Genomic DNA, 24,273 nt, shown 5'->3' on the forward strand with positions numbered 1-24,273 from the left:
TAATTGGGATTGTATCACAGACATCAGTCTGTTACAGAATTATGGGACATGTTTTATGCTTGTGGCATTGTGACTCCATTTTGGAGGCCATAATTGCCTTCTGTAAGACTTGAACAGGCATCCATAAGCAGCAAAATTGTGAAACATGCCTCATTCTTTTTGTCCATGTGATTCAGAAAGCAGTAGGTAGTGGTGCCTGTGGAGATGCTGTGTTGACTTCTGGGAGGCATGCTGCTGTAGGTGTATAATTAAATGCAGGAAGACATGCAGAGGATCTGTTCTTAGTTCAGAGACTGATAGTTGTCACCACCATCTTCTCCCAACAGAAACAGATGTAGTGTTTATTCAGAAGTTGGCAGAAAGACGCATTATAGTTGGGTTTACACAATTGGCGGTCCTTCTCTGGGAATTGTCAAAACCGTGAAATAGATAAAAGTAGTTTGAAGTGGAATTATTGCATAAAATTAATTGGAAAGTCAGATGCTAAACTGAGATTTGTCAAAATAATCCTAAATACAGCACAATCCACTTTTGTCCTCTGCATGGAAATAGGTGATTATGACCAATTTTCTTATGCTGACTTCAGATTTGATTTGTTTTTAGTTTTTCTCCATTACCTGCAGTTTCTTCTGGATATCAGTTTCTTCTCTGTTACAGAAATATGCTTTAATTTAATTGAAGTAAGTTTCAATTCACATGCAACAGGGAAACTTTCTTCTCTGCGTGTATTTTGATCTCTGTGTTTGCCTAACTAGTGTTAGCTATCATAAATAGAACTCACAATTATGCCTTGTGCTGCCACATGGTGAGTTTTCTTGCAAATTTGGAAGAGAGAGTATTGTTGCTACACTGTAATGGCAGTTACTTTTGTATTTGTGTTTTGTGCCTACACGAAGTTACGTTCCTAGTTCACTGTGGCCACCTGCTAAGGCAGAAAGTTTCTTCCTTCACGCACTTTCTGCCACCCACATGTCGATTCTGCTGTGCTGTGGAATACCAGCATCCCACAGTCACTGGCTACTAGTACAGGATAATAGCTCAGTTCCTAGCGAGGCTTCTGCTGACCTAGCCTCGCCCTCAGTCTTTGTCTTCTTGTGGTATCAGCATTGACTTCTGTCCCATGACCAAGCAGCAACAAACATGCCACACAGCAGTGCACCCCATACCAAGTCACTCATTGAGAAGTTCCAGGACTCACTCGCCCCGCACCGGTTTTACACCCTCTCCACTACCCAGTGTAAAATTGGTGTCTTGCGCCATAGGAAATTCCAGCCGGAAGTGTTAGTGCCCATGTGAGTACTTTCAGAATTGTGAACTCCGTCCATCACAGCTGACACACTCGTGTGTGAACCACATGCCTTTCATTGGGATCTTGCCAAGGCATTCTCTCCTATGATAGACTATTAACTGTGCACCTCGTGTCGATAAAATTCAGCACTGTGCTGGTGGATACTCTTGAGACAATGTAGAGACTTTATTTGGTGTCCCCTGTTCTCACTTGCACTGTGATTTTATCTAGTGCATCACATCTACAAGGGACTGTCTCCAAACTGTTAATTTTGTGACCATTTCAGGTGGTGTTTGTAGTAATTTAGTCATTTTAATAAATGTGTTGTCTTCTTAACCAGATGTGGACATTGATCTTTGTGCAGTACAATCGTGCCTTAATTTAGCAAGTTAGGTTCAGAAACCTTTTGACCTGACAGGACGATTGCAAGGATGGAATTTTCTCGTTCTGGGCGTTAAAGTGACTTCCATGTGGGAGAGAATTTGTAAGCAGTTTCTCTTCCTCCAAAGAGTGTTTGTACTGTAGTGACATAAATGGCTTGTTCGGAGCACTGTGTCATATTCACAATCCTGAGGCATATAGACTCTTTACTGATTCCTCGAAATCAAGTTTAAAGGCAGTTCTCCTCCATAATGTTGATACATATCCCTCAGTTCCAGTTGGGTTCTTGGTTAATAAGAAAGAGCCATACGAAATGGTACAAGATTTGCTCAGTTACACTACAATATGTATACTGGAAATTGTGTGCAGAGCTATTGACTGGTACACAACCAGTTTACACGAAGTACTACTGCTTTCTGTGTAAGTTGGACAGTCATTACATGAAACATTACACACGTAAAGAGTGGCCTTGGCGAAATGTCTACATTCCACATAAAATGGTTGTCATATTGGTCGCAAGGAAACCCTGAAGATGTATATCTCCCTCCATGCATATTAAATTGAGGTTAATGAAGATATTTGTAAAATTGCTGGACAGGAAAGTGAAAGCTTTCACATGCCTGAAGACAGTTTACGAACATTAGCAGTGCAAAGATTAAGGAGGGAGTATTTATTTGCAAGATACAGTGTTCATCAACTTGTTAAGTGAGACAGAAGATTATGCATGTAATGCCTTGAAGTTAGTGTGAATGCAATTCTTGGCAATGAAAAATCTGCTTATTAAAGAAATGGAGAATAGCATGATAAGATGTTTCGAATTTACGAAGTGTTATATTTCACCAAACTTACATTTCATTGATTTCCATGTTGACTTTTTCCCTCAGAACATGAAGGACAAAAGTGATGAACATAGGAAATGGTTTTCACCAGGACATTGTAGTACTATAAAAATTGTTTGTCATGCATTGGAACTGCAGAATTTTGTGAGTTTTGTCTTAAGTTTGTCTATTAAATGTGAGATCATCATGGTGAAGGTTTTCTGAATACAGATACTAATAGGATGGATATATGTCACAGAGAGGTTTCTTACTAATGTTTGAGTATACATTGCTGCTGCAGCTATCTTGAAAAATGATCCTGACCATGATCATAAAATCTTTGTATACATTGTATACTCCATCCATACCATATTTGGCTTACAGAGTATATGTTGTGGCTGTATATACCTCAGCATTACATTTTTATAGTAGTAAAAGTTTACTTGCTTGCTAATTTAACTGATGGTGAAAAGAGTGAAAAAATATGAGAATTAAAGTCCTAATTCAGTTCATTAAGGAATATGAACAGGCAAAATGTGTGCGAAATATGTTTGGTGTTCAAATTGTGAACTAAATGTCTGTGTTGTAGATGTAAGCACATACAAATTGTCACAGGTGATGCTTGTACTGATTATTTTGAGTGTGTATGTTGGCATTTTGTATTGAAATAAGAAAATATAAACTGCATTTGTTAACTTCACTTAAAACTTGTGGGCTGATTGACCATGGTTGATGTATAAAAGTCTCCCTTGATGTTGCCTCTCGGACAGTGGGAGACATCCTCAGAGGTAAAGCGGCGAACTGCAAGGAGAACTCGAAGCGCTGATTATATAGGCAGTACAGTGTGTGCCACTCTCCATCACGTGGTGTCAGCTATGAGACTGTATCTGCTAATGTCAACATTCTCGATTGAAAGTAATCAATCGTCATGCTTGTGGTGCAACACTGACATCCAAATTTTATCCAGTTTAACACCTTCGGCTTTCCTGTTTTTCCGGTGTTTATCAATCTTGATAGCCTCGCTGTACGTGCATGTATAATAATGCGAGGTGTTAGATATGACGCTCATCTCACTGAATTTTATTTCATGATCACCTTCCTGGTAAACATGTTCCGCTGCGACCGATTTATCAGTGTGACCCAGGCGGCAATTCCTCTTATGTTCAACAAGACGGGTGTTCACTCTTCTCTTTGTGGTACCGATATAAACCTGTCCACAACTACAAGGAATTTTATATACCCCCGGTGTAGCCAAAGGGTGTCGTGCATCTTTTGCCAATCTTAAATATTCGTTTATTTTCCTGGTGGGGTCTGAAAATTTTATTTTCGTGGTGGGTCTGAAAATAGTTTCCACCTCATACTTGCTTAAAACTTTCCCAATGCAATCTGTGACCTCACTAATGAATGGAAGAAAAACCTTGCCCCTGGGCAACTGTTGTTCATCATTGCTCCTGATTTTCTGCCTAGAGTGAAGTGCTCGATCTATATCCTTGCTAGAATAGCCATTCTTCATGAAGGTTGATAGTAGATGTTCAATCTCTTCTTTTAAATAAACAGGTTCACAAATTTTGTCCGCCCTGTCTACCAAGGTTATCATTACACCTCTTTCTTGTCTAGGGTGGTGGTTTGAATCCTGATGCAGATAACGATCAGTATGTGTGGCCTTTTTATACACCTTATGGCCCAGTGTTCCGTCCCATCATTTAAACACGGACACATCCAGGAAATTCAATTGCCCATTACTCTTTGTATCCAAGTAAATTGGATTTTCAGGTTAATGCTGTTTAAATGTGTCAGGAAGGCATCCAACTCCTCTGCTCCGTGTGTCCATACTACAAACGTCTCATTGACATAACGATACAATCTGGCTGGTCTCTTACTGGCGGTCTGCAATGCCTGTTGTTCAGAAGTCTCCATAAACAAGTTATCCACAGTAGGACTAAGAAGAATGCTCATAGTCACCCCGTCAATCTGTTCATAAAAGTCACTGTTGTATTGAAAGTAGGTTGCGGTGAGGCAGTGTTGGAATAATGCCACAATATTGGTAGGGAAAATATCCTCTATGCATAAGATAGCTTCTTTTACTGGAACCATGGTACATAATGACACAATATCAAAACTGACGAGGATATCATCTGGCCACACACTCATTTCATTTAACTTGTCAATGAAATGAACTGAATTTTTAATATGACTATCCGTCCTACCAACATAAGGTTGCAGCAATGAGGCAAGGTGTCTAGCTAACTCGTGTATTGGTCCACCAGTAGCACTGACAATTGGCCTCAATGGAGCCTCAGGTTTATGCCCTTTGTGTAATCCATAAAGTCTAGGTGGGTATGCTTCTGTTTTGCAAAGCAGCTTCTTATCATCGGAGGCGAATTAAAATGCTTTCACCAGTAGATTGGTCATTCTTAAAATAGTCGGTCTGATCCTTCTGGAGGTTCAGTTGAGGACAATTCTCAAACTGTTATTAACCTGTCTGATAAAGATTTGTCAAAAGTTGAAATTTCTGTACTAGAGAAAGGAGGCAATTTTGCTGTGATGCCCCAAAACATACCCACAGAGGATATTGTAGCAAATATTGAGGCAGGTATCCGTCAGCTTCCACAGCAGTCTGCTGACAAAACTAGGATGGAAATGACTTGGATTTTATATACATATAAGCCATGTAACAGTAATTTGTCGCAGGCCCAAAGGAAGGCACTGAGGGACATAAATGCAGGTAAAAACATTATTGTTCTAAATGCAGATAAAGGTCATGCCACCGTCGTATTGAACAGTGAGGACTATCATGGAAAGATCAGTGATATTTTGGTTCTCTCTAATTACAAAAAACTCCAGTAAGAGACCAACCAGGTGGTATCGCTGTGTCGGTGAGACATTCATAATATGGACACACGGAGCAGAGGAGTTGGATGCCTTCCTGACACATTTAAACAGCATTAATCTGAAAATCCAATTTACTTTGGAGATGAAGAGTAATGGGCAATTGAATTTCCTGGATGTGTCTGTGATTAAACGACGGGATGGAATGTTGGGCCATAAGGTGTATAGAAAGGCCACACATACTGATTGTATCTGCATAGAGATTCAAACCACCACCCTAAATTAAAAAGAGGTGTAATGAAAACCTTGGTAGACAGGGCGTACAAAATTTGTGAACCTGTTTATTTAAAAGATGACGTTGAACATCTACGGTCAACTTTCGTGAAGAGTGGCTATTTTAGCAAAGATATACATTGAGCACTTCACTCTAGGCAGAGAATCAGGAGCAATGATGAACAACAGTTGCCAAAGGGCAAGGTTTTTCTTCCATTCATTAGTGAGGTCACAGATTGCATTGGGGAAGTTTTAAGCAAGTATGAGGTGGAAACTATTTTCAGACCCACCACGAAAATAAAAGAATATTTAAGATCGGCAAAAGATGCACGACACCCTTTAGGTACACTGGGGGTATATAAAATTCCTTGTAGTTGTGGACAGATTTACATCAGTACCACAAAGAGAAGTGTGAACACCCGTCTTGTTGAACATAAGAGGAATTGCCGCCTGGGTCATACTGATAAATCGGTCGCAGCGGAACATGTTTACCAGGAAGGTGATCATGAAATAAAATTCAGTGAGTTGAGCGTCATATCTAAAATCTTGAATTATTATGCACACATATACAGAGAGGCTTTCAAGATTGATAAACACTGTAATAATTTTAACAGGAAAGATGAAGGTGTTATACTGGATAAAATTTGGATGTCAGCATTGCACCGCAAGTGTGACGATTGATTACTTTCAATCGAGAATGTTGGCATTACCATAGACAGTCTCATAGCTGACACCACGAGATGGAAAGTGGTGCCCTCTGTACTGTCTATATAATCGGAGCTTCCTCGAGTTCTCTTCGCAGTTCGCCGCTTTACCTCAGAGGATGTCTCACACCTCGGAGATGAAACATTAGGGGAGAGTTTTATACATCAACCATTGCCTATCAGCCCGGAAGTTTTAAGTGAAGACAATACCGGCCGTGAAAGCCTACATTATATGCATTTGTTGAGTTTCACATTGACATAATCCCAGAGTCAATGAGCATCAAACAGAACAACATTGCCAATAATTTCTCTTGTGTGATGTGATGTGTAAGAATGATCAACTAAAGGAAATAGATGAGCTTCCTTTGCATTTCAGAAATTTTATTTTTTATTTTCATTCTAACATCATTTCAAATACAGTTTCCAAGTGAGGTGACGCAGTGGTTAGCGCAATAGACTTGTGTTTGGGAGGACAACAGTTCAAATCTGCATCTGTCATACTGGATTTAGATTTTTCACAATTTCCATCAATCCTTACAGGCAAATCCTGAGATTGTTTGAAAGGGCACAGCCAATTTCTTACCCCTCCTTGAAGCAGTCTCCACTTGTGCACTGTCGCTAATGACCTCAATTTTGATGGGACATTAAATCCTGATTTTTCTTCCTTTCCATTCAAATACAGTTAAATTATCTGACAGATATGTCTCACAAAGACCGCTTACACTTCCTTCTTTAAGAATTTGTCTGCACAAGCTCTAACTAGCTGTTGCTGAGCTGCTTGTGTATACTCAAACAAGATCGTTGCTGGACACCGCTGGGAATAGGACCAAACTGTATGCCTTGTACAAATGGCAGGTCCATGGCCATGTATTAAACTGTCATGATTCATGTAAAAAGCAATTTTCCAGGTCAAAATAGATGCTACAGCAGAGGATTACTTAAGATAACTCTAGTAGGCAGTTGTATTCCTGCGTAAGTACTCTTAATTGCCAACAATCTTTCGAAATTGGTCATTATTGGATATTTTACATTACCAGAAACTGGGAAATGATTAGCATATTCGTAAATATATGCAGAACATGGTACTGTTGGGCATTTTTACTAGTGAAGTAGTTTGGATGGACAGTTTACTTCAAAATAGTATTCATTATTCAGCTTCATGTTTTGAGGTGAAAATTGCATTTATATTCACATTTGTCATAAGAAAACTTTTCCATGTGCCTGATTATAGTTTTGAGTCATAGGATTCTCATTTTTTCAATATACCGTTTGCCAGTCGTGTATTCTACTGATTATGGATGTTGTTGCAATTACACGGTTCTCTTTTACCTGTTCTTGTGTACATCACTCCTGACACACAGTTATAAGATTTTTTTTTCCTTTAATACTAATGAAATCGGTCTCTTGAATGGTGCAATATCTGTTGCTAGCTAGAATTAAAAGAATTATATGTGCTTACTTTTCTCTTGTTGACAGTTCAGCCAGGTGAGAAATACCGCGAAGTAGGAAATGTGATCCAGAAACATGCCCAAGCCCATGGCTTCTCAGTAGTTCGCAGCTACTGTGGCCATGGAATACATAAGCTCTTCCATACTGCTCCCAGTATTCCTCATTATGCAAGTAAGTTCTGCATCTATAACTTAGTGTAGTTTTAAATTGTCATAGTAAGCATAAAGAAAAAAATCAGAAGGTAGATCATTAGAATTTATTGAAGATTATTCATTTCATTCCTGTGTCTGGTGAACATTTACAGAATGCAGCCATTCCGATGGCCTTGTTATTTGCTTCAATCAGTTCTGTGTTGTGCAAGGGCGTCTCAGTTGAAGGTATGTGAGCAAGTGGCCTGGATTTTGCGTTGTTCTACATTCACGAGATACAGCTTCATCAGCTGGAAGGATACCCCATTTTGCATGTTTGTCTTGCAATTTGGGATGCCCATCGTAAGACGATTGAGTGATCTCCAGAGAGGGTAGGGAAGATTGTTCCCTGGAGTTGTCCTTCCTTTTTCAGGGATATCTAGCAGCAGCTTGCTTTTCCATTTGGTGATGTGGTTAGACTCAGGCATTCCTTCCAGTGGCTGAGTCCTAGTGGTGAAGCTCTTTCTTGATTTCAGTCAACAGGCTACAGCTTAATTGTCATGCAGTGGATGAGAGAGATAATTGACCTGCTTCACCCTCTCTGCACCAGCAGCCCTTCTGACAGTGGGTGGAGCTATTCGGACAGTCTAATTGACTGCAGTATTAACGTGCTTGGTGTGAGTGTATGCACTCCACACAGGTGAGGGATACTCTGCAGCTGACACACAAAGCATTAGTAGAAGTTCTCAAGATGTGAAGACTAGCTTCCCTGGGATGGCTGTGAGCTTCCTCAAAATGCTTTTCCTTACACTTACCTTCAACCTGTTGTTCTGGCAGTGTTTCTTGAAGGATACTGTATGATAAAGAGTCACACACAGGTATATAGGTGTTGGACAATGTCTGTCATTTTTCCTGCCATGTGACATTTAATTCATGCTGAGCTTCTCTATTCTTTAAGGTTAGGTAGATATATTGGATGAAATAAAACAACCAGTTCAGTATCTTATAAAATGAAGACTACACATAGACAAAGGGACGCTTATTTAACAAAAGGACTTACAAAAATAACAAAAGAGGATGTTATATCTAAAAACAAAGATGATGTGACTTACCAAATGAAAGTGCTGGCAGGTCGACAGACACACAAACAAACACAAACATACACACAAAATTCAAGCTTTCGCAACAAACTGTTGCCTCATCAGGAAAGAGGGAAGGAGAGGGAAAGACGAAAGGATGTGGGTTTTAAGGGAGAGGGTAAGGAGTCATTCCAATCCCGGGAGCGGAAAGACTTACCTTAGGGGGAAAAAAGGACGGGTATACACTCTCGAGCGCGCACGCGCGCGCACACACATATACAGACACAAGCAGACATGTCTGCTTGTGTCTGTATATGTGTGGATGGGTGTGGATGGGTGTGTGTGTGTGTGTGTGTGTGTGTGTGTGTGTGTGTGTGTGTGTGTGTGTGTGTGTGCGCGCGCGAGTGTATACCCGTCCTTTTTTCCCCCTAAGGTAAGTCTTTCCGCTCCCGGGATTGGAATGACTCCTTACCCTCTCCCTTAAAACCCACATACTTTCGTCTTTCCCTCTCCTTCCCTCTTTCCTGATGAGGCAATAGTTTGTTGCGAATGCTTGAATTTTGTGTGTATGTTTGTGTTTGTTTGTGTGTCTGTCGACCTGCCAGCACTTTCATTTGGTAAGTCACATCATCTTTGTTTTTAGATATATTTTTCCTACGTGGAATGTTTCCCTCTATTATCACCATATCATTTAAAAGAGGATGTTACTATGAAGAAGGCAGAAGAAGGCATCTAAAGTGATACGAGGTAACTATTAAAGAGAAAAACAGTTTCTCAAGCAAATGATAATAGTAACATGAGATAATATGCTGAAATAGTCAAAATCTATGGAAGTGTCTCAAAAGATGTGAAAAGACACTATGAGAATTTTGTAACAAGTGACTGAAAATATTTTATTAAGAAAATAGAGCAGAAATGTATGCTGGGTAGACTACAGATGGTACAGTAACTAGCAACAAAGATAAATTTTTCAAATGTTTAAGAGATTTCTGTAAATGTTTGTATACTCAAAGAAATTTACCCGAAACATACTAGAAATAATGCTATATGAGCTGTATGAAATCACCAAAGACATGAAGAAAGTAAAGATGCCAGGATGATTAAAGCTGGAGGCAAAGTAATCGAAAACCTGCTTTCAAAGTTGTGTAAAGAATGCAGTGGAAGACCAAAAGTCTCAAAAACTGGAACAATGCTGTTATTGTTCTACTTAACACAAAAGGAGACAAAAATAAAATATAAGCATTATTAGCCTTCTCTTCGTAATGTGCGAGAGTTCATCTAAACTAGTTGCAACCTCGTAGAAAATGCATTAGATTTTAATCAAGCAAAGGAACCTGCTGATCTTAAAAGTAAATATAGTGCAGTGAACCATTTGTTACCTGTACACTGAATTGTAGAACAATGCAATGTATATGATTTATGCCGCTCTTATCTGGGATCTGTAGATTTTGTGAAAGGCTTTTTTTCTAAGTTTCAACAAAATCTGTGCTAACATTCTTTGAGAATCAAAGTATTGATTTAGCTATATTAATAAAGTGAAACATACAGGTGTTGATCCTACAGCTTCAATAGGACTTCACTAAGATCGTGGAAAATTCAGATTTGAAATAAGCCATGGGAGGAGATTCTGTATGAAAGGGTTTTAGACCTAAAGTGAAACAAAGAAGGTGTAAGTGTTGCCTGTACCATATTTATCTTGTAGAGAACATGGCACCATTTGCTTCTAATTCATATATAATTGGAGGAAATTAAAAGCTATATTGATAGTAATGATGTAAATCAATTGTTTTGTTGTTGCTGGTGGTGGCGGTGGTGGTGGTGGTGGTGGTGGTGGTGGTGGTGGTGGTTTCTCAGAGTTAAGTCTAGAGACTAGTAGCTCTCCACATAGATACATCCTGTGCAAGTCTCCTCATCTTCACAGAATCACTACAAACTACATTAAAGTCAAGCCTTGGTCCCCCCTCAGAAGGTGTGTGTGTGTGTGTGTGTGTGTGTGTGTGTGTGTGTGATTTAGTTTATTCCTCCTTGCAGTTGCAGGTGCCAAAGGGCTGTTGGAGGCAAGCATTTTCATTCGGTGCATTGAAACCTGGGCCCTCTGCACCATGTAAAAGTCTAGTATATCCTTCCAGCAATCCACTAATTTAGTAAATCCTTATTTCCTGATGATGGCAGTGTTACGAAGATTTCTTGTTTTGTTCATGATAATGTACTCCTAATTTTCTACATACCAAATGCGGTTCTGAACTGTTAATCAATCAAATCTAAGATTTGTCTGAAGTTGACTACACTCCCCTGTAATTGGTCTTGGACAAGATGTTCAGGGCACCACTCCAATCTTGTATGGTGTTCTATGTGTGTTACTGGAATCCACCACACAGGCTTCTCTATATGTGGTTAAACATTATGCCATAGTCACAAAATGGTCCTCAAGGAACTGTGGGTATCTGAAGCACTATCAAAGTTTAAAGCAATTTACATATAACTAGAAAACATATTTTTACAGCTATGATATCTCACTTTTTGCAACGCCAGTTGCATATGTAATAATGGTGACACTTCAATCTGTTACAATCAAAGATTTATCCTTTGATGGCTGTATTCCTTCATGATACATTGTAACTACCCTCCAAGATGATTATTCGCAGTATGCATTGATACAGCATTAAAACCCCTTACATCTTCCTTAGACTGCTTCTCGAGGTTGGAACTTACGGACTGGCTGCTAAAAATCCTCTGTAATAAATGATCTCCAGTAGTACTTTTACAAGTACTACTTAACAAGAGTACATTTCAATGGTGTCCACAAATAACTTAGTGCTGACAAATTTTGTAGCACAGTAAAGAATATGGATATCTTGTTCCTTAGCAAATGTCAAGTAGTATAAGTAGCTTCGTGTAAGGTTCTATATACTTAACTGACCTGTGATTTTGTTTGTTGCAGAGAACAAGGCAGTAGGAGTCATGAAACCAGGCCACTGTTTCACTATAGAGCCCATGATTTCTCAAGGTGAGGAGACACTGTTGTATTCGTAACCCCCCCCCTCTCTCTCTCTCTCTCTCTCTCTCTCTCTCTCTCTCTCTCTCTCTCATGGGGGCGGGGGGGGGGGGGGGTGGTTTCATATACTACAGTGAGTCCACCATAAAAACAAATGTGTTTATAAAAATCTTTTTGTTTTGCAGGAAGTTGGAGGGATGAAATGTGGCCCGATAAGTGGACTGCAGTCACTGTTGATGGAATGTTGTCTGCACAATTTGAGCATACGTTACTTGTTACCGAAAATGGTTGCGAGGTATTAACACAACGCCGTGAGAGAAATGGCCAGTTTCATTTTATGGACTCTGCATCTTAACATTGGCTGTATATTATGGAACTTAAATATAATATTTGTCTGGGAAATGTAATTAAATTATTGAATATGCTAAATAAATCTGAGAAGTCTGAACAGGATAGGAAGAAAGAGAAGCTGTCATGTTGATGACTAAAAAGTTGTTTCAGATACGAAACTATTATTGTGGATTTATTTTTAATAATTGTTTACTGGCTCATATTGATTTTTCTTGTGTTTCTGTGATGATTTGAGATGTTCGTTAAATTGTAGTATGTTACATGGTTTGATCAATTGCTTATTGTGAAGAATTTTAATTATAGAAGGTATTTTTTTTATATTTCCTGTCAAATACATAACCTCTCTATCCTGTGGTAAAGTGTAGGACAGTCATTTAAATTTAGCACCCCTTCCACTTGTAAATATTATTACACCTGCTACTTTCTGTGTCATCTGAAATATTTTTTTGATATATTTCTGGTATGAAAGAGGCATCATCTGCTTACTAATTTGCTCTCAAGTTAAACCAGGCTCCCATGTGCAGGAACAGTGACCCCAGAGTAAGTGGCATGATGGCTGATATGGCAATCAAATAAATTTATAAGTGAATTAATTTCAAATTTGAGTACTTGCAGAGCTGTGACTCAAACTCTATTAAAAATCAGATGCTCTTATCAAGATACAGTCCTGACTTGAGTGAAACTAGAAATGATACTTTTATATTTGACATCGAACAATTACCTGTCATCTTTCCAATAATTATACCAACCTCTCAAAAGTACAATTTCAGGTTCCTTGTGTGATGCTGGCTCTTGAAGGCTCAATTAAGAGCTAATATTTTCACACCTGCACCCCACAATAGTTAGAGAAAACAAATATTAAAGCTTTTCTATACCTAAATGTGAAATTGTGCTATCTGCAAGTGCACTAAAAGACACTGTAATTTAGTTGGTGATTGGATACTCATGTTCCTTTACTAAAAGATACAGTAAAGTTGAAATTCTGCTGCCACCAGAAACCTTGTTACTTTCTTTCTCAAATTCACTTAAAAGGTGTTAAGTGCATTTGTATTGGCAGTACCAGAATCAGAATATACTCTCATTATTGGATTAATTTTCTTCATTTGTATAATTGAGCTGCTGTGGAACTACAAATCACCCTTCACTAATAACTCAAAGATTCCTGCTTATTCACACACAGATCTGATGCATGCATCAGATAATAAAGTATTGTATACTTTCACTACATAAATGTATCATTTTGTACCATCAATTGAAATGGCAAAAATCCCTAGCTACCAGCAACCTTGAATGTAGATAGGTATTACATTCCTGTTAAAATACACACCATGTTGTCATTGATCTGGGCACATCCAAAAAAGTTTTGCGTCACCTCCGTTCTGAGAGTTCTGGAACTTGTACAGAAAATTGGAAGAGAGATCAATGTAAACATCATTTCTGCCCTTCTTTTTCTCATGAAAACCACACATTGCATGTTGTACCACCATACAGCGAGACCTTCAGAGATGGTGGTCCAGATTGCTTTACACATTAGTACCTCTAATACCCAGTAGCACATCCTCTTGCATTGATGCATGCTTGTATTCGACATGGCATACTATCCACAAGTTCATCAAGGCACTGGTGGTCCACATCGTCCCACTCCTCAATGGCGATTCGGAGTACATCCCTCAGAGTGGTTGGTGGGTCATGTCATCCATAAACAGCCCTTTTCAATCTATCGCAGACATGTTCAATAGAGTTCACGTCTGGAGAACATGCTGGCCACTCTTGTCACTCTAGTGAAGCTATGTCGTTATCCCGAAGGAAGTCATTCACAAGATGTGCACAATGGGGGGCACAAATTATTGTCCATGAAAATGAATGCCTCGTCAATATGCTTGCTGCTGGAATGGTTGCATGATTGGTCGGAGGATGGCCTTCACGCATTGTACAGCAAATATGGCATCTTCCATGACCACCAGCAACGTATGTCAGCCACACACAATGTCACCCCAGAACAGCAGGGAACCTCCACTTTGCAGTCACTGGAAAGTGTGTGTAAGGCATTCAGCCTGACCATGTTGTCTCCAAACATGTCTCTGATGATTGTCTGGTTGAAGTCATATGCGACACTCATCGGTGAAAAGAACGTGATGCCAATCCTGAGCAGTCCATTCGGTATGTTGTTGGGCCCACCTGTACCGTACCGCGCTGCGTGGTGTCCTGGTGGCAAAGATGGACCTTGCCATGGACATTGGAAGTGAAATTTCGCATCATGCAGCCTATTGTGCACAGTTTGAGTCATAACATGACGTCCTGTGGCTGCACGAAAAGCATTATCCAACATGGTCGCATAGCTGTCAGGGTTCCTCTGAGCCATAATCCATAGGTAGTGGGCATCCACTGCAGTAGTAGCCCTTGGGCGGCCTGAGCAAGCCATGTTATTGACAGTTGCTGTATCTCTGTTTCTCCTCCATGTCCAAACAAAATCGCTTTGTTTCACTCCGAAATGCTTGTACACTTCCCTTGTTGAGAGCCCTACTTGGCACAAATTAACAATGTGGACGCGATTGAACCATGGTGTTATTGACCGTCTAGGTATGGTTGAACTACAAACAACATGTGCCGTGTACCCCCTCCCTGGTGGAATGACTGGAACCAATCGGCTGTCGGACCCCCTCTGTCTAACAGGTGCTGCTCACGCATGGTTGTTTACATCTTTGGGCGGGCTTAGTGACATCTCTGAACAGTCAAAGGGACTGTGTGATACAGTATCCACAGTCGACACCTATCTTCTAGAGTTCTGGGAACTGGGGTGATGCAAAACTTTTTTGATGTGTGTGTGTGTAATTTAGAACAAAACAGACATATTATCAGAGTTGTTTTATTCTCAGCGTATGGAATGAAATCTGAAGCCACATCATTTTATTGCCATTATAGTCGTGCAAGCATAATTTTTTTTTTGCAAGGTACAGCAGTGAAAGTATTTTCAGCTAACTTTCACTTATATGTTAAATTAAGTGCAGGAATCTTTTTCTAAACTTGTATAAAGAAAAGATTTAGTGTAATTTATTTTGTTTATGACTACACATTTGCTACATGATTTTCAGAAATCAATCTTTTTTTTGTGCCACATTGACCTGCAGCCACACCACTCATAAGATTTTAACATTTTGTCATGTCAACTGATGTAGGTTTTGCAAATACTTATTTTTAGCTTTTGCAATAAAAAAAATCACAACTGGATGTGTGTTCCCAAATATCATCCACAATTCCAAAAAAATGCTCAAACTTTTGTATTTGTAGCGCCTGTTTTTGTGCTTTTATAAACAATCGCTCACTGTTCAGTTCAGTAAACTGTAAAGTTGTTACAAGCAATCACATTTTTGAAATTTTTAGGTACAGCAAAATAAATACAGCAAAATTATTGCCATGAAACCCAAAACATTTTGATGGCGCATTAGAATTAAACCCTGAGAAAGACAGTAATTGGTGGTTGGGGAAAGAGTGGCGCCACATTATTAAAAGCAACTTTATCTTTTGTGGCATGGCTAAAGGTAGTGTCACTTATGTGGTGCCATAGGAATTTGGGTGTTTCCTCATGCAACTTTGGTGACTCCACTGGAGTGGTGGCCAAGTGGCATCACTTTTATTGCATGTGGAGACCCAGCTTTATACAAGCAGCCCAACAACCCTGTCTTACACTTTTTGGTTCACTGAAGAAACTAAACATGCCAGCATGTCTTCACAGCTGTATTGTATAGACTTCGGATAAGTACTGTCAAGTGTGGTGAGACACCAAGCTCTGCAAGCACCTGTCACACCTTTTCCCTGACAACACAGTCAGAGGCTTTCCTGAAATCAAGGAAGTAGATTAAGAGAACAACACAGAACTCCTGTAATTACTCAGTTATTTGTCACATGTTGAGAATAAGTTCACGAGTTCCTTGTTCTGTGGATATGTGAGACTGCAGAGCAACATTTTGCTTGTGTGGGATAAGAGAGCAATAGTTTGGTAGTTGGAGCACTTTCCTGATAGACCCTTTCTTGTGTTGGAGGACGAAGAGAAACTTCGACTAGTGTTCTGGCCACTCCCCAGTTTCCCATATTCTTGTACTCATTGAATGAAGCACATCACAATCTTCCTGCCCCCATTTCTATAATCGTATCATCAGATATACTGTGTAGACCAGGGGATTTATAGTTTTTCAGATGTTGGAGTTTGCTCTGTGTTTCACTGCATAATATTGTAGGTTCCAGTGTAAACTGCTCGTCTGCTGGACAGTTCATACTGTTTTTAATCCCAGAACACAATTTTTCGCAGCACTGTTTCACCTCTCAACAGTGTCTTCCTGGTCTACAAATGGGCTGCCATTCTCATCTTCTCCCACCAATGTATGAGGATTAAATTCACCGGTGCTGCTGTTGAGTTTCTTGAAGAGATCATGTGCATCATTATAATTATGATGATATCTACCTCATCACAGATCCCATTAATGAAGTGTGGTCTGCCCTTTCCCCAATTACATTGTATTTCTCTGTGCAGGTTCTTATATCTGTCTTGATCCTGATTGGTTTGGATACCAGTTTTCTTCAGCTTCCTTCTCTGTTCAATTAGTTGTAGTGTGGACTGTGGTATCCAAGGATGTTTTGCACTTTGTGGTCTTTCTGATGGTAGAAGTGATGAAGAAACCACCTTCTACACTTGTTTGCATGTTTGTGATGCTGGAGCATCCTTATCAAGACTGATGTGGAGTTTAGGTCTTAAAAATTAACCAAATTCCCAAAGGGCTTCCATGTTTGAGAGTCTTAGTTATATTTCACCAATCTTATTGGTGGATTAGAGCTTAATCAGTAGTCAGCTCCTGGGAAGGTCTTCCAACACAAGACCAAAGTCTTTCAGTGGCTTTGCACTAGGATGACATCACTCTAGTTTCTAAATCTGTTACCAAGTGATAACCAAGTGTACAGTCATCTTGGGTGATGGAACATAGTGTTATGAACAGTCAAGACCTACACAGAAATCTAGAAAGTGCTTGTCTCGGTCATTTCTCTCACCTAGACCGTAAGGTCCAATCACAGTTTGTGTCTGCAGTTGTATTTCCAATTTTAGCATTGAAGTCTCCTAGAATGATTGCTTGATATTTATTAGGGATCTTACTAAGGACTTGTTCCAATTGGTCATAGAATTCCTGTATCCCCTCACCCGAGGCTACAGCAGTAGTGACTTAGATCTGAATGACGTTGAATTTATATGAAGAGCCATTCAATTTGATGGAGATTATCCTGTCATTAATGGGTCCATAATTGAGAACATAGTTGTTCACATTTCTAGAAACAACTATTGCAATGCCATTTCTGCTTTATTTTAGCAATGGGGGTGGTAGTTAGTTCCAGACTTCGATTAATGTGTTTGTTGTCATAAAAATAAATTTTTGAACAGTTGGAAGGTAAGTTATGTAGGCCAAGAACAGCAGTGGGCACAGCACCCAACCACACAGGGCAATGTGTATTAATATTCCAGAATGAGATTTTCACTCTGCAGCGGAGTGTGCACTAATATGAAACTTCCTGACAGATTAAAACTGTGTGCCCGACCAAGACTCTAACTTGGGACCTTTGCCTTTCGTGGGCAAGTGCTATACCATCTGAGCTACCGAAGCACAACTCACGCCCGGTACTCACAGCTTTACTTCTGCCAGTATCACGTCTCCTACCTTCCAAACTTTACAGAAGCTCTCCTGCGAACCTTGCAGAACTAGCACTCCTGAAAGAAAGGATACTGTGGAGACATGGCTTAGCCACAGCCTGGGGGACGTTTCCAGAATGAGATTTTCACTCTGCAGCGGAGTGTGCGCTGATATGAAACTTTATGGCAGATTAATACAGTGTGCCCGACCGAGACTTGAACTCGGTCGCGAGTTCGAGTCTCGGTCGGGCACACTGTATTAATATTCTTCCCATTCTGATACACTTTTTATTCTTTTAGTGCTGCTTTTTATTATGGCCCTCTCCTTCTAGCTATGCATCTGCTAAAGGTATGCAGGTAGTTACCGAAGCTGAATTTGATATTGTTTAGGTCTGTCTTCCAGGGTTACGTTCATGAAGTCATAAATGACTTTCCCTGCATAGAATGCTATGTTCACAATATTTATTCAGAACATGTTGTATTTGGTTGTAAGCTACTTTCTTCATATGGTTTGAAATGATTTAAAAGGAACAAAACGAGTCTGTCATTTGGGGTGATTGGCTTACGTATGGTTTCATAGATAGATAGATTTAAATATACAGTAGGTCAAGATAGATGCCTCAAATTATTACTTGATTTCAGTTAGTGTAGAGGGAGCATGGCAGGCAGTGTGTGTGGGGAGGGGGGGGGGGGGGGCAGGACTTACCATGTCAGGTAACATTTTAATAGGTCAATGCTCACTCAACTAGTACTCTCTTATCCAGATTAATTACTTATTTCCAGTGATCTAATTATTGCTGTAATACTTTTCATGGTTGTATGCTGAAAATGAATTTCTGTTGATGGTGTATGCAATGTAAGATGGAATAAATTTAAAGTGCACGTCATTTATGTTGGCGGCCGAGTTTAGGTTCGTTCTGCGCATCTGACGTCACAAAACACAGTCAGCCAATGAACAGAGAACGACGTTGCCAGATCTCGACTGCAGTGCATAGCATGGACGAGTGTCTTCATTATTAGAAACGTTCAGTCATAAATAAAGTAATAGAACAAAAGCAATGTCTTGATAGCAGACTTTCTTTATAGAAAGTTTGGAAAAAGCGTTCTTTATACCAATTGCTTCATATTCTATTAATTAATTAAACCAAACAAGCAATAAGACTCCTAATTCAGGCGATAGGAAGGAAAGGTGTTTGTATCAATCTCACGAACCGCTTTTTCGCACTAAAGAGCGGTAATTGTTTATTTCCTATTGTACTTCAACGAAGTGTGAGTAATTCACAGTCATACCAAAAGTGTTTGTCAGTATTTTGCGTAACGTGTTAGACTCCTCACTGTGTTCTGTAGGTAGACGATCTGCGTTAGCGTAATGGTTAAGGTGTTGGACTTCTACGTGAAAGGTTATGAGTTCAAACCTTGTGCGGAACTTAATATTTTAATTATTTAAAAACAATATTGAAGTGCCTTACTTCATGAATTATATTCGTTTGAATTTTTTGAAATTTTTAGTGCTTTGTCTCTTCATTAACCCTTTCGCTGCTGCAGACACGTGCTCCTCGCATTCCGCACTGTGCGCAATTTTGTCATCACTGCACTGGTCGCCTGTGCAGACACATGGTGTCCCCACTGCTTTGACACACTTATCATTCGATTTCACAAAAACTATTTGGCCCAAAAATTTGATTTTTACACGTCTTCTTGACTGATACCTTCCCCCCATAAATGACTTAATTTTGTTTCGATGTTCACTGCAGTTATTATGCAGCATTAACTGTAGTAAACCATTGCACGAAATTTTGAAGAGTTTGCAGAGGTAGAAGTCCATAGCGTATACTTATAGGTGTCGTATGTAATATTGAGAAATATTCCGTCATTCGCGACTGAAATAAGTTTTATTTACACCGAACGTGTTTGGCTTTATTTTAAAGCACTTCAATCAATGAAAGGTATGGCACATACACAATGGTACTCATGTTCTCTTTCTTGTTTTTGTTCCACAGTCGCAGTTTCACCTATGGTACTGAAATATATTCCTCTTCTGCAACTGTAATAAGCGACTTATTTAGACCAGACGCGTTTCTCTCTTTTGAAGCATCTTCAGTGGACAGTATTTTGTCTCCTCCATTGCCAAGTCACCTTTCGTAGTTTTGTGCTGTGGTAACACAATATTCAACGTTTGTGTTGGCTGATCAGTGTTTTAGCAAATAAATGATGTTTGTGTGTGCCACACACAAAAATTATATTTGACATAGCTCAGAGCACTTCACTGATAGACGGTATATTCAAGTCCTAATGTTTTTGTAAGTCCACAGTTTTGTTTAATGTATTTTGTCTACTTCCTTTTGATTCATTGAAGTGCTTTAAAATAAAGCCAAACGTGCTCAGTGTAAATAAAACTTTTGTTACAGTCGCGAAAGACGGAACATTTCTCAATATTACGTACGACACCTATGTGGTACTTAAATGAGATATTGTTACACAGTAAATTTTATATGAAATTTAGGTATCTTGTCCACATTTCATTCTCAACATTGTGGCAACTAAAATCGACCATACGGAAATATACGCTATGGACTTCTACCTCTGCAAACTCTTCAAAACTTCGTGCAATGGTTTACTACATTTAATGCTGCATAATAACTGCGTTGAACATCGAAACAAAATTAAGTCATTTATGGGGGGAAGGTATCAGTCAAGAAGACATGTAAAAATCTAATTTTTGGGCCAAATAGTTTTTGTGGAATCGAATGATAAGTGTGTCAAAGCAGTGGGAACACCATGTGTCTGCACAGGCGAGCAGTGCAGTGACAAAATCGCTCACAGCACGGAATGCAGGGAGCACGTCTTTGTAACAGCGAAAGGGTTAATGCGGCCGTGGTGGCTTTACTTCATGAACTGCGCACTCCCCCCTAAACGTAAGCTTGCAAACTAGCTATACTATGGCGCTGCTTCTATTGGCGCGTGCGTCGTGTGCAACTGGCAACGCAGCACTCTCCCGCGTCTGGGCGGGCATGCGCGAGCCGCCAAGATAAAAGAATTCAACTATAGGAATAACATGGTTCTTACAAGCCTTACTACTTGCATAGTAATATTGCCAGATCATTCTTATTTTGCTGAATAGTTTTATTTTGTGTATAGTGACTGCAGTTTTGTTAATAGTTTGGAGCATATTACTGTACCATTGAGAATGTAGTTTCATCTCTTTGACTTCAGCCTAGTTTCTAAATTAGGTAAACATTTCTCTAACAGGGACAAGACAATTTAATTCCATATGGTGTTATTTTTTCCTCATAGCATTTTCAGTTCATCTGTTGTTGGGGAGGCTAGGAAAAACTGCTGCAGTATTTATTACATCTTGTGAACTGGAGTTCTCATCTACAACTTGGGTTTCTAAATCTCGTCCAATTACTTCTCGGAAGTTATTACTTACAACTGTTACATTCAGTTTTTCTTTTTATTAGCTAAACCTAACTAATCAGTGTATTTATTCTATTGTCAATTGTCTGTCATGGTGAACTAAATAATTTGTTATTTCTGAATTGTGAGTGATTAGCTTTCATGGAAAGGGAAAAAATCCAGAAATCTTTCATTATGTAAATACCTTATACTGAAACTATAGGGTACAAGTGATTGTTACAAAACACACACTTTAAATGTCAGTATGATGATAAAGAGTTCTGGTACAATCTAAATGATTTAATAATAATATTTTACTCATCATTTGTAGCATGTCAAAGAATGTATTGAACACAGAGTCCTCAGTGGAGCTACTGTTGGGGAAAGATGAGACAACAAAACAACACTGGGACCTGAAAATGCTCTCAAAAGGAAATATTTGCAGTAAATGCCATAGGCTCACAAACTCTGCAGACGTTTGATGGCTGAGATAAGACTCACTGATACTGTAGTGGACAATTAAAAAGTACTAGACTCATTTGGCGAAACAAAACCTCTACTTTAAGTTGAATCGACTACGTTCATGGTAAGAGGGCTGAAAGGTGGAAGGTTTGAAACTATGTTTAAGGTCCATTGGTAGTGGCTAAGTGCTCTTGTTATCAAACACTAGATATGTACAGTCTGAGTAATATGCACTCAGTTCTAAACAAAATCTGTTTTGACATGTCACAGTGTTCATGATGTCATATATCATATCGTACAATGATATAAGTTTGCAGGTACGTTTAGTTGTGTATATGGATAGTGTCTACAAAATGCGTTGCAAATAGAGTTGATAGTAAAGCAGTAATAAATTAAATCATCATGCCCACTGCTGCAGTTTTCCTGCATGAACAGCAAAAATGTAGTAATGGATGAAGCTTACATATTAACTTTGAAAGATGTGGAGTCCAGTTAGATTGTCATGTCCAGTGAAACCTGAAGTATAACAGAACAGACTTTGGAACATTCATTTGGGGTTTTGAAGGCAAAAAATGAAAATGGTTTGTCAATCTGATTTTAAACCATATGCACCACCACCACAACCACCACCACTTCCTATGTGACATTTTAAATGCATACTCTTTGAACACGCTTGCATCATACTATACAACTGACTCTGTATGTGGAGACTGTTGTTGACTATTACAAGAAAATACTCCATGTGGAAAACCAATGTTTTATGTTGACTGTGAGGAAGAGCATTTTTTTCCCGCTCTGATGAGCCATTCGTTCAAAAAAAGAAGGCAAAACACAATAATATAGAGCCTTCATCAACTAATGTACTCTGAGGGTTAAATAACACATCAGTGCTTACATCCTGTACAAATACCAACAAATTTCACACAAGTAGTAAGGATTAGCTCTGGAGCTAGGTAAAGATGTGTATACGAAGCTCTCACTAAGTTAAGTAATTAATATTGAAATAAGAGATAATTTAATTAGTATTACATTTTAGACTAGTGTATATACTTCTTCTCTAGGCTATCTATTGAAGGTTTTGGTAATTTTCTGACCGTGTTTAGATCGAAAAGGAAGTATTTCGTAAAAGGCCGGTAGTCACTAGTTTTGTTTACTTTTTTTTAGGCGTAAATTTCTTGAGTGTGTAGATTTTAGTTTTTGACTAGAGTTTCTACCGTATCGTCCTTTGCCGTCGGCGTTGTCGTTGTTGCCGTGAGACACCGTTATACCAAGAGGAAAGGCGCGTCAATCTTAGAGCATGAGATATGATGACCTTAAGCCATTGACAACACACAATGCTCACGGTAGCACCTGATTCCTGAATAGCTGCAGTAGTTAGGATCTACGGACTATCCCCTCTTGACCAGGTCCCCAAAACTTAACTCGTAACGAGATCCCTTCAAAGCAAATTGTCATAACGATCGTCTATAAAGGCTTCATTCAACGAGAAGAAATGTTACAGTTTATGGAATAATAACAGATACGACCAAACTGTCTTGTCTCTTCTGTTTTATTTAACATAACTTCGTTCACAGTTTCATTTCGCATTCACCACTCATTCACCGAAACCCTTAGATGAACAGTTTTGGTTGCTTGACACAAACAGTCAATGATGATACAGCTTTTCTCCTTTTTATAAATTGAAGCTCGCTCTCCGTGATATAATTTAAAAAAAAAAAAAAAAAAAAAAAAAAAAAGGTCTCAATACCGCGTCCCTCGTGAGATGCGAATAGACTTATCCCGGAATTGACCGCCCTGTAGGTGTACTCAGTTTAATGACCACACTTCGCTATCTGCTATTTCGCGTAACTGAATGTCAATTTTTTAGTCTGATTATACACTATAGCTATTTAAAATTCGCCCCTATATTTTTCGATATAAAGCAAAACACCTTAATATGCCCAATTTTACCTCTTCTTATAGGATCGGCTATCTTACTCATTAATTTACTACATATTATTTCCAATAACACTAAACAGGTATCGCTGTTATATTTCAATGGTATTCAAAAGAATGTCACTATTATTATGACCGAACAAATCACACAGCGTGCGTTTTTAACGATAACTTTAGGCTATTCAAGTTCCATTACAGCTATCTTGACTCGTAATGTTACAAGTTATCACTTCAAAGTCAAATTAATTCGTATCAGTCATACAATGTTTAGGTAGTTAAAACTTTTGGAAGTAAGTTTAAAAGTTTGTTTACATTAGTGTTTATTTATGGACTAGTAGGAAACAAGTTACCAAACTACTGTGGTGTTGGTGCCAACTTATTCTCTGCTTTTCTGTTAAGTTTGTCTATCAAACAATGTGTGATAAATGTGGTGGTTGCCGCAGAAATTTGAAAGAGGGGGTGTTCTGTGTAGACTGTAAGTTATGGTTTCATTGGGGCGGATGTAGCGGCGAGG

General features: G+C 39.0%; 1 protein-coding gene across 1 annotated transcript in view; it reads left to right on the top strand.

Moving 5' to 3' along the window:
- Nucleotides 1-12,615, top strand: part of LOC124803194 (methionine aminopeptidase 1) — a 106,257-nt gene extending 93,642 nt beyond the window's left edge. The window contains exons 7-9 of the mRNA XM_047264379.1: nucleotides 7,770-7,913; nucleotides 11,891-11,956; nucleotides 12,130-12,615. Coding sequence (XP_047120335.1) covers nucleotides 7,770-7,913; nucleotides 11,891-11,956; nucleotides 12,130-12,299 — 380 coding nt within the window. The 3' untranslated portion in view covers nucleotides 12,300-12,615. The remainder of the gene's footprint in view (nucleotides 1-7,769; nucleotides 7,914-11,890; nucleotides 11,957-12,129) is intronic.
- The last annotated feature ends 11,658 nt before the right edge of the window (nucleotides 12,616-24,273 follow it).

The sequence above is a fragment of the Schistocerca piceifrons genome, chromosome 1, assembly GCF_021461385.2.
Source record: "Schistocerca piceifrons isolate TAMUIC-IGC-003096 chromosome 1, iqSchPice1.1, whole genome shotgun sequence".
Classification (NCBI taxonomy): Eukaryota; Metazoa; Arthropoda; class Insecta; order Orthoptera; family Acrididae; genus Schistocerca; species Schistocerca piceifrons.